Here is an 11,893-nt window from a genome sequence, read left to right on the forward strand (position 1 = left end):
AGGAAAGCAGGGTTTAAAGAAATGCCTTTTCTAAGTTCCCAACCCAACACACTAAAAAAATGAAAGATTTTTTACCTCTAGGGAAAAATGTGTCCTGAATTTCAGAAGCCTTAATATAGCTCATGCTGTCCTGTGTTTAAACATTAGTCTATAAGGTGGCTTCCAAATGCATCACTCTTATTAAAACTTATAATGTAATCACATCCTTAATCAACTGTGAACAAAATTAAAGCATAAGCAGCACGCCCTGGAAGAGGGGAATATTTCAGTGATTTGTCAGGAGAATCCAGGCTGGCTAAGCACCAGGGCAGAAAACAGAACATCTGGTCAGTTCAGACGCATGTATTCCTTTTGGAAATGAAATTAAAAATTCAGTTGAGCACCTTTTATCATTCTTTTTGCATATTATCAGGCTCAATTTTTCAAGTATCAGCGTAAAGCCACTTAATTATTTTTGTTTTAAAATCATTACAAAAATACAGATGTTCATGTGCTTCAATAGCAATGTCAATTTGACTTTTCATCATCAACGTTGGAGGTCACTACACTACTTACATTTACCTGGGAGTAAGACCTACCAGACACAGTAGGACTCCTCTGTACACACACTGTAGATTGTGCTGTTAAGGTCATATTGTGGTTCTTAATACAGACTTACACTTGGCATACTTTATTTTCCACATCATTTTATTATTCCATTTCTTTGTGCTTGATTCTGTTTTATTTCTAGTATGGCGTGACTAAAGTCACCCCTAAAAGATTCGAGGTGGAGTTGATCCCTAAAATGTACCCTTAAAGAGAGCATAAGTAGATTCTGAAATGGTGCTACTGGGACTTTGCTTTTGCAAACAGAAGGTGGACACGGTAGAAGGAACAGCCCCAGCTCTCTGAAATATGGGTCACCATAATTAACCTGATTACATTGCTATGACAGGATGTTACTTCATTGGCCAAGATAAAGGTGATGGGAGTCCTTTTGAATGTTATGCTCGAGTATTCTGGCATCATCAAAGGAGGAAAGTTTTTCGACAAAACTCGTTAGATCTGCTCCAAAGGAAGGCAGAAAGGAAAGGGAATACAGAACTTTAAAAGATTTCTTCATCTGTAGATGCCAGTTCATGGTTGGCCACACGAGAAATAGGTCACAAACGAGAAGCCTGCAATTTATATTTTAGAATATGTGTAATTAGCTTAATTGGCATACATAGCTTTTAAATTTTTCAGCATAGTTGATTATAGAATTGTTTATATTGGGCTTGAGTCAAAAAACCATAATAAACGTAAAAAGTTGGCTGGATTTAACTTCCACCTTTGTTTTTGTCTTTTGCCATTTTTTCTCCTATACCTCTCTACCAATGAAGGCTAGAAAACTGAAAAATAACAATAGTTCAAGGGCTTTTGAACTATGCGTATGTATCTTGCGGTGCTGTCATATGATAATGGACTATTTATTGGTGTAAACTTCACAGGATTGCCCATAGTGATTTAAGGGAGCAAAACGATTCTCCCCCGATATGCTCTCAAAAAAAGAGGTCTTCGTTCTGAGCTTACAATCTCAACCATTTTGTCCACGGTTGGTCATTTCGAGATGCGATTTGTTACCTCCGCCTTTTGTTTCCCTGCTTGTCTAATTATTTGGTGCTAAAAACAGCTACCAGCTAATGGCTGACCCAACCTGAATCCAGACAAGCTAAATATAGTAGTTTTTATTATCAAATTCCTTCTAAGGCACCCTCACGGGACTAAAGGTGCTTGTTTCCCAGTGAACCTCTTTTTAGAACAAAATGTGTGAATTACATTCTAAGCCAAGTTTATTTTATATGTCTGATTTAGAAGCATAGCAACAATTCTATGGTGGCTTACTCAGCAGGAATTCCCAAAATGTCCACAAGTTTGTCCCAAACTGTGTTTAGGATCGCAGCTTTTGAACTTCAGAGGTAGTCTGTTCCAGCTGTGTGCCAGATTCCTAGGCCCTTCCTTCCGACCTCAATATTTTTCTTGCTGCACCAGCAATTTGCAGGCGTCTTGATTTCACATCATTACTCTTCATGAGGTTTGCCATCCGCATGTGAGAATGCCGGTCGCTCTCCACTACCCAGCAGAACTAATCCTGAAATAGAATCAGGCACATCTGGTGGGGTTTTTTAAATGTTGACTCAAATTACTTTACTAGTGGCCCCAGTGCCATCAGATAAGCACCTCGCGGATCAGCGAAGGCATCCTCCAACAGGGGAAGTAAACGCCGTCACCCTCAGAAGCCGGAAATATATTGGCAAGCTGAAATAGGCAGTGTATTTTTATGTCCTTTTTGTACACCGGGAAAAACCTCTAGCACAATTATTTAAGGCTCAAGTAATGGAGAAGCAGCATTAATTGGGTGCTTAAAGCAGATCATGAAACGGAAAATGCTTATCGGAATTTTATTACTGCAGAGCTGCAGATGAGAACTACCACAGGTCAGGTGTAACTTTTAGCAGACCTCTGTAAATATATGGATTATTTCTCCTGCACTATGCACTGGCTGGCAATCTTTGCATGCCCAATGCAGTCCTTCTTAACAATCCTGTTGTATAAAAGCCTTTGTGTGGAGCAAACCCGTCATTCCTTGCCCCTATATATTTTCTGGGGAAGAGATGAACCTTCAGCAAAACAAAAAAGATGACAAAAGTATCATAACTCTGCTAGCTATGTGTCTCTGGAAGTGGATTTTCATTCATGCAAGTGCACACGGAAACAACTCTGTTGGTCCTGAAGGTGCTGCAATATAATAATCATCTTAGACCTGTGGAGCTGAAAAGGATCCTATGAACCATCAAGTCCAGCCTGTCAGGGAGGCAAGGGGCGGGGGGATTGAACTCCCAACCTCCGACGCCATAGCCATATTTTGTCCTTTTCCTGGTTATTGCTCGTATGTCGAAACAGACGAACATGGCCACCTTTTTGGAAAACCACGTCACCAGTGTGATCAGTTTACTATAAAGCTGCGGGTGTGTGCAGCATTTCAATGGGACTGTCACGAACCTTCATCGTACCCTGTGGTACCTTGCAAAACAGCACACTTAGCCAGCAAGATGTTTCTGAAGCTCCTCCCCAAGCAGTGACAGGCGGCGGATAGCCCTGCCAAAACCTTGGGAAGGATCATTTCCTGCAATTTTCAAAACTGAGTTGCCAGAGTGCCGTCATTGGGATGGCATGAAAAGCTGCCGGACCGGTTTCCACTTCTGGAGATCGCCTTTTGTCAGTTGTGTCCACACAGGAAATGTTGATGCTCCAAGCATCAGTGTCGGATGGCCAGGTCTCTATACTCAACACACCTCTCTTATGATGAACACGAGACAGGAAATTTGAGTTGAATTTGGTACTGCAGGAATGGTATGCAATTTTTGCCTGAACTCTGCAGTTCTTCTGACTACATAACACAGCCTCCCTTCTTTCTTATCTCATCCACCAGCTGAATGTCGGTGGAGTTTTTTTAAAAACATCTTTCTGTAAAAAAACAGGAGATCTGATGCTAGTGAACTGCGTCACTATGTTTTGAAGAAATGCAATTATTACTGGAAGTGGAAACTTTTTAAGCAGGTCCTGCGGGCTGCCCAAGGCAAGAGAAAAAGGAGAGATTGAGAGAGAGAGAGAAATCCCAACCCGTCCATGCTTGCTTAAAAACAGTGACTCAGCAAAGCCGGGCACGAGTAAAATGCTCCATTTGCCGCAAAATGCGTGTGCAGAGGCTAGAGAACACAAAAGTGCTCTTGATTGGATGAATAAGATAATTGTCCATGTTAGAACACCCTGATTTTTCATAGTGTTGTTCGCTTTAATCTTTCTCCTTCAACTGGGAACACATTCCCGTCGCCAGAGATTAAACCAGATTGTGCTAAAATAACACACCTACCACCAAAAGGGAGACCGCTTCTTGATGGGCACAAACCTAGCCCAGGCCACTCAGCCCACCCCACTCTACCAGACTGCGAAACGACAAGGGTTAAACCTCTCCCTCCCCAAAGACGACCAGCATTGAAGCCTCCTCATAAAGCAGACTCAAAAGGACCTGGAAAGGCAACAACAAAAGGACAGAAAAGAACCACAGAAGAAATCCAGAGTTCTCTGAACTGTCTCTTTCTGGCACTGACTGAGGATGCTGAATTCCACACCAGGCAGTCTTGCCAGCTGATGAGTTCCAGCAACTTGATTCACAGAAACACCCATCAACTCCCAGATCCCTCAGCTCCGCCTACTGGCCAGCAAGCAGGACCAACAACACTTGAGAATTTAACAGTCAACCTTCAAAAGCTTATCTGTCTTTTCCAAAACAAGGTGCAAACTTTATAGGCTGCACTGGCCTGGGGGAAAAGACTCAAGCTTCCCCTCTTCAACGGGTCCTGGAAGAAAACCATTCCTTATATATAATCCCCATTTTCAGCTCAGTTCAGTTACTTTGCATGCTTTTATGTAGCACCTGAAAAAAGGCTTTAATTTCACCTGCAGACCTGTACTTATGAAAGAAACAGCCACTTTCATAATCTTAAAATGGACGGCTCCTTTTTAGAATGATCCTGTGCCTAGATTATCCCACACTCTTTCATTGCAAGAGCGCTGCCATTTTTTTTGACAAACAGCAACCCATTAAAGCAAGATTTTCTCAGAAAGGTTTTCCGCAGCCACTCTAGCACCGCCGTAGGGAACACGTGGCCCTCCAAAGGCAATGGCCATCAGCCCCAGGTAGCCGGCTCAAGGCCGACTCAGCCTTCTATCCTTCCGAGATCAGTAAAATGAGTACCTAGCTTGTGGGGGGGGCAACGTGCAGCCCGCATAATTAACTTGTACACTGCCCAGTGTGTGCTTTCGGCGCTATGGGGTGGGGTATATAAGCAGCATGTTTTGCTTTTTTGCAAACACAATGATGCCAGGAATGTTGGGAGGTGTATCCCAACATCATCTAGAATCTAGATGACCAAACATAATCACAATACCATTAACCTCCCCCCGCCCTTCAAAGTCACCTCAGACTATGAACAAGGGTCAGGCGCTCTCTTAAACCAAAGACAAAAAGCCAGAACTGTATAAAATTCATATAATTAACCTTACTTAGGTTTCACGTAGTTCGGTAATCACGTCAGCGCAACGGTTCACCTCTTTCAAAGGTGTGTGGTGCTGGAATGGAAGTTTAGATTCACAAAAACAGAGGGAACCCCCCCCTCCCCCTGAAGCTTTCAAGGCCTTTTCATCATCCTTACTTAAAGCAAACTTGTGTATACTCCAAAACGAAGCAGTAGACTGTGGGGTGAGGAGTCTGGCTAGATAAGAACCCAAAATAAAAACCTCTGGTAAAGAAATGGGACCAAGAGACCCGTGGGTGATTTCCTCCAAATATTTTACTACGAAGTCTCCAGGCTACTTAGAATACCAATTTGTGAGGATAAACGCCGTTGGAAAGGGAGAATGTGGAACGCAGGTAGCCCCGAAGCTGAGGCACCTTTTTGATGGCTGGCAGGAGCTGGGAGTCCACAGCCTTCTGGTCTGCTTTGCGTCGCTCTGTGATCTCGTATTTCTGAGAAAGCAAACCAAGATTTGTGTCATATACTCATTTTTTAAAGAACACATAAACTCATTTTTTCTCCACTGGCATCTCAGTCTATCTAAATCTCAAAACTAGGGACTTGTTTCCTGCTCCTTTTCTGTTCCGGACTGGGGCCCCTTATGGGATGGCCTTGCGACTCTGTATCCCCACCCCTACCCCCGGACTTTTCAACACCACAATTTCACATCCAACACTCAGATTGCTGCATTCCGTTAGGAGAGACCCCACAGAGATAGAAATAACTCAAGACCTTTCTCTGAGATTCTCAGCCTGACAGGCGACGCCGAGGCCGACAATGCAGGACGCCAATGGGCAGAGGAACATGAGACTCCAATGGGCAGCTCAAGCCCCACCCATCTGAACTACAAGCAACCAGGGCAACATCTAAGGTGAAACAAGACTATGAGCCGTGCAAATGGTGGAAATGCCAAAGATTTGGTTTCCCGCATGAAAGACGTTGTCATGTATGCTCTGCAAAAGGAAACCTCTTGCATGCCAGGCAGACAACACGAGGAAGCACCACATCCCCAAACTTCCTCACCCTTGGCTAGGTTGACTAGGGCTTATGGAACTTGCAGTCCAACATCACCGGATGACTGCGGTTTCAAACAGCCCTCCTCTAGAAGCATTTCCTTTCCAAACATTTAGCATTTCTAAACAAGGCAAGGAGATGCCTTGCTTCAGGGGCTTCCTGACAATGACTGGGCCCCAGCATCATCCACGCAGAGCATTGTGGGAGCACTACTCACCTCTTTCTCGGTGTCGAAAATTTCGCCCTCCTGGTGCTTAGGTTTACGCAGCCTCTTCTTCTTAAAGTAAAGATCGGTGAGGTGCTTGGGAAGCTTCACGCCAGAGATGTCGACCTTGGTCGAAGTGGCAATGACAAATTTCTGGTGAGCCCTGCGCAGGGGGACCCGGTTGATGACCAGGGGGCCTGAGGGAAAATACAGAGGAAAGTCAGCAGGGATCACCTCCAAAGAGACAGGACCTCACGAACAAAGCACAGCCCTGGCAGGCGGAAGCAGGAATCAGCGTCTCCCTCAGGAATTAATTTCCCTAACCTTTGTAAAACCTTGCCTAATAAAAGTGGCCCACAAAATCTCAAAACCTGGGACTCTCTCCCCGTCCTGTGATCCTTGCTGGCCTAATACAGGTTATCACCGAACAGGATGATTGTATGTTGGTGATATGCCAACATGGCTGCCCCTATGCTCTATCAATATGATCACAAACCAGGTTTGCGGGAATCACAGCGGAGCAAATGATGTTAAGAACGCACAGGACAAACTTACCTGTTACGAGAAGTAAGCCGCTCCCTAGCTGCTTCAGGAAGACCACACGCTAGAAACGCAAGAGGAAAACAATTTATCAAGCGGTCAACAGAGAGGCAAAGGAAAGCTAGCCTAGAACTGCGGCTCCATCACACCATGAACCCGAGGCTTCCATTACCTTGCCTCGGTGGCGGCCAGTGAGAAGGATTACAACGGTTCCCGGGGTAATGGAAGCCCGCAGTTTCCTCTTGTGTAGGGCAAAATTCTTTTTGCCGTGACTCAGGAGCTTGCGGGGAACATCTTCAGTCGGATAATATCGAGGCTACAGAGAGAAAACAACGTAAGATTGAATTCAGAACTACATTTTCTGCAGAACATGCGCTTCTGCCCTTTTAAATGCCAGAATCTTAACTTTATGGCTTCTCTGCCACCGAAGACGTTTTGATGTGGGTGCCCAGAAAGGTCATCACCGTCAGCACCGGCAGCATAGATCTGGCACCTCAACATTTGATTTGGTCTCCTATAGGCCCAAACGCTGGCAAACAAAAAAGATCAAATTCCTGATATAATACAAGAAAAACTACCGTATTTTTAGCACCATAAGACACACTTTCCCCCCACAAAACAGAGGAGCGAAGAAAATTATATTTTCCTGTTTTCTTCTCCTAAAAATTGGTGCATCTTATGGAAAGGTGCGTCTTATGGAGCGAAAAATACGGTAACCTATTGTAGTTATCTAGTCCTTCCAAAATGCAAGCATGGAAAAACACAACACACACACCACCCGAACAGTGGGAGGTGTTTGCACAGTTAGGGGTTACTCTATTTGGAAGCAAAAAGGGGAAAACAGATAAACATCCCTGGAAGTAAAATGTGCTACAAGCAAGTCAGGTCAAATTGCTTTAGTGACCTCTTGGGATTTTATAATTTTTTGAGGTTTCAACAGCCAGCCTCAAGCTTCTGTCTCCTCCTGCTCTCCCTATATGAAATGCCCCATATGATTAAAAAAAAATCCTGCAGGCCTCTGAACCTTGCTTATGCATAGTATTTTAGCTTTCCAATACTGGCATTATCCACTTCCTTTGGTTTTGCAAACAGGCCACATATCGGGGGGGGGGGATTTCATTATATAACGAAAGAGCAAACCAACCAACCAGGACTTCCCATCACCAGGGACTTCTCGGGAGAGCTGCTCTTACCATCTTGCGGAGTTTGACCACCCGGGTGCCTCCATTCTTATCCCCTCCGACGGGCTTTGTGGCTGTGGCTGGCTCCTTTTCTCGTTTCTTCTTTTCTATCTGCGATTGAAACAGAGCATGAACCCTCTTGGCAAACAAAACAACTGCCCAAAGCAAGACCACACGCAAGACGAGGGGATCCGAGTCCCTTTCTAAGCAAGACATGGTGATTAATTCTGCCGTTGTTTTCAACTTTCCCGCTAGGGAAAGATGCAAGAGCTGTCCAAACAAGACCGAGGGCGAAAGGGTCCAACCAACTCACTACGAGGAGCCCGCAAGTCAACACATTTACTGTCTTGAGGGACTGATACACACAGACATGTATTGCCTTCGGTAATAAAGACAACATACAGCAATCTTAACTATTAGCCACTGCTGGTACTGTACGAACGTTCATGGATTAAGCCAACCCCTCTTTAAAGCTGTCCGCCGGTTGCTATATCTGGTGGCAGTGAGTTCCACCACCATCTGATTCTGTGCCACGTGAGGACACCCTTCCTTTCACCTGCTCCAAACTTCCCACTAGGGATGCAAAATTTTAAAAAATTTCCGGGGGGGGGGGGAGAGGGAAAAACATTTTATCCTGGAAAAAATTGGAAATTTTCAAAAATTTTACATCTCTACCTCCCACTATTCAGCTGCAGTGATTAAATGGCCCCATTGGGGTCTCGCTTTATGAGACATACACCCTTTCCTTATACAAAGCCGCTTAGCAGCCAATGTGATGTGAAAACGACAGCTTTCTCCAGCCAGAACTCGGAGGGAAGACCCCTTTCCCCCCCTTACCTTTGTTTCTGGAGCTTTGTACTTGCGCTTGTACATGGCTTTCCGGGCGTACATGGCCGACCGGGAATACTTCCCGATCCCCCGGGCCAGCACCGGGTTGCGGCTGGTGTGGACCTTCCGCACCCTCTTGGTTTTCTTCTTCTCACCTGCCATCTGCAAGAAGCACGCCTGAATTAACAGCTTGTACAATATAAAAGGGGGGGGGAACAAAACTAAACCAAGGCTGGGAATTGTGAATACCTTTACAAAATCCAAAGCAATTTGTGTTAAAATCAATTTCTAACCCTCAACGCAGCAGAAAAGTTATATATTCCTTTCCCCGCGGTCTCAGGCATCCTGACCCAAAAAAGCAAATGTTCAGGTCACAGTATACAGTAGTTTAACCCTGGTGTTGGAGAACCAACTTCATACATGTAAGCTCAAGAGAATTTTGACCAAAGCAGGTGTTTTTATAACATCAGGCCTCAGCTTGGCACTGAGTCAATTATTTTATTTATTAATTATATTTATATCCCGCCCATCTAGTCGTTCGACTACTCCAGGCGGCGTACAGCATACAAAACGGGATACTTAATATTATGCATACATATCTTGGATTTTAAAAGAAGCATCACGGACCCCCCTCCCACTCCCGTGTCTTCGGCGCATCTTCCCACGCGCGAGGGCTTGCACGTCTCCCAATAATGGCAGGGTTGGCCCCAGAAGCCCCATCCACGAACATCATTTGCAATCCTTTGGATCGGGGGGGGGGAACCCAGGTGGGGACGTGCAACGATAAACCCAGTGGCTCCCACCGAAAACCCTCGCGGGGGGCTGGATAAGAGAGCTCCCCCCACGAACAAACCCGCCTCTTCCACTCCCTAGGCAAAGAAGGCACAAGGAGGAAACACGTGTCTTCTTCCTCTAGAACGGAATGGCCTGCGCGCCTACTCGGTGCAATACGGGCCCAACCAGCTGAAGCCGCCCGGAGACCAAGCCAGCGGCCTAAACCGCTCGGGCGGGCCCCGCTCCCCGGCTCCGGGACCCTTCTCCCGGTTCCCAAGAAGGGCCCCACGGGGCACGCCAGGGTCCCCTCGAGCCCCGCGACCCCGTCCGCCCCGCCACCCGGGCAGCCTCCGGGGCGGATGGCCGCGGATGGTCCCCGCAGCTCTCGCGGAAAAAAGACACGACGCGGCCGCCATTCTTACCTTCGGAGACGGGAAAGGGAAGCAACATCCGGGGACGCGGCGCTAAAGAGGCCTGGGGCGTGACGTCACCGCGCACGCTCCCCGCGGCACTCTGGGAGATGTAGTTCCTCCATCCGGAGGTCCTCTCTGGCCTTTGAGCGTCCTGGGGGCAGCTGGTCGATCTGTCGAATTTTATATTTCACAGAATTTTCTAGTTTACAGAATAATTGGGCAGAAATCTAGACTCAGGCGTCCTATTATTAAATAAATGCACATTTCTATCTTCGTCAGACCCCCTGTCTGCAACCTCAGAGTGGCCGGATATTTTTAAACAAATTGTGATACGTTATTCCAAGGATGTATTTCAATGCCACACATTAATTATTTGCCATGTTACATTTCTTTCGGTTATGACGGAGGAAGTGCACTTGTCCAGGAAAGCCCACATGGCAGTATGACAGTTTACTCTTCAAAGGGCCACCCTAATTTTTGTCTTTTTAAAAACTTGATCTTTAGTTTTTCATTTTTATTTTCTTGCACAGACCAACACGGCTACCCCCGTTCTCCAACGCCAAGGATGTGATATTTCAGGAGGCGCCCTTTTAACAGCCACGGCCTGGATCAGGTTTAATAATACCTGGCAAAGGCTCTGGGCGGGCCGGAGGCCCAGACACTTCGGGGGCACCTTAAAAGACTAAAGAGATTCGTTTGGGATAAAGTTCCAAGGACTAAAATCAAAGAAATTAAACAAAAAGTTTGAGGTCAAACCTTTTGTCCTTTAAAAGTGAAGGCACCACAAGGAATTTTACCCTTTTTTGCTACCAGAAAGGAAGGCAGGTCGCCTGGAAATGGAAGCAAACATCCTGCTACAGCACTGGTCCCCAACCTTGGGCCTCCAGATGTTCTTGGACCACAACTCCCAGAAGCCTTCACCACCGCCTCTGCTGGCAAGGATTTCTGGGAGTTGAAGTCCAAGAACATCTGGAGGCCCAAGGTTGAGGACCACTGTGCTACAGGACTCCCACGATCCATCTCCACTCTTCTGTATTGTTGTTTAGTCGTGTCCGACTCTTCGTGACCCCATGGACCAGAGCACGACAGGCCCTCCTGCCTTCCACTGCCTCCCAGAGTTGGGTCAAAGTCATGTTGGTCGCTTCGGTGACCCTGTCCATCCATCTCGTCCTCTGTCGTCCCCTTCTCTTCTTGCCTTCACACTTTCCCAACATCAGGGTCTTTTCCAGGGAGTCTTCTCTCCTCGTGAGATGGCCAAAGGATTGGAGCTTCAGCTTCAGGATCTGTCCTTCCAGTGAGCACTCAGGGTTGATTTCCTTCCTCATTTATATATGGCTATATAAATATGTATACTGTATATACTTTTGGTTATAAACGTTGCATGGTAGAAAACATTCGGAAGTGGTTTACGGCTGCTCTCTCCTGCACAGTACTAACAAGAGTCAGCTTAGGCGTCATTGCTATTCGTGAAAGAAACAACAGAGGCGGTCAGTCCCGCGATCCCTCCCCATTCTTCACTTCTTTGGTCTCGTCTCGCCTGACCAAGAACTCTGCAGAACTCCAAAGGTGGGCACATTCCTAGGGTTACTGAAGTTGAGTCGTCTTGAAAGCATTTCCCACTTGTGCCTTTTGTATGGGTTCCCTCACCGCCCCCCCCCCCGCAGCTTCTCAGGAAACAGCAAACCATTCTTCAGAGAAAGAAAGAAAGAAAGAAAGGAAGGAAGGAAGGAAGGAAGGAAGGAAGGAAGGAAGGAAGAAAGAAAGGAAGGAAGGAGAAGCCAAGCCAAGCAGCTGCACAAAGTCTCCACCATAGAGATGACACGGCCTAGAGAGCTTTCCCCC

General features: G+C 46.2%; 1 protein-coding gene across 1 annotated transcript; it reads right to left on the bottom strand.

Moving 5' to 3' along the window:
• Positions 1 to 5,354: 5,354 nt before the first annotated feature.
• Positions 5,355 to 10,200, bottom strand: RPL6 (ribosomal protein L6). The gene is made up of 7 exons (XM_020801913.3): positions 10,061 to 10,200; positions 8,874 to 9,026; positions 8,049 to 8,147; positions 7,028 to 7,171; positions 6,871 to 6,919; positions 6,328 to 6,512; positions 5,355 to 5,548 (listed from the first exon to the last, which is right to left on the bottom strand). The coding sequence occupies exons 2-7, from the start codon at positions 9,024 to 9,026 to the stop codon at positions 5,396 to 5,398; spliced, it is 783 nt and encodes a 260-aa protein (XP_020657572.1). The 5' UTR covers positions 10,061 to 10,200; the 3' UTR covers positions 5,355 to 5,395.
• Between the last annotated feature and the right edge of the window lie 1,693 nt (positions 10,201 to 11,893).

The sequence above is a fragment of the Pogona vitticeps genome, chromosome 14, assembly GCF_051106095.1.
Source record: "Pogona vitticeps strain Pit_001003342236 chromosome 14, PviZW2.1, whole genome shotgun sequence".
In the NCBI taxonomy this organism is placed as follows: domain Eukaryota; kingdom Metazoa; phylum Chordata; class Lepidosauria; order Squamata; family Agamidae; genus Pogona; species Pogona vitticeps.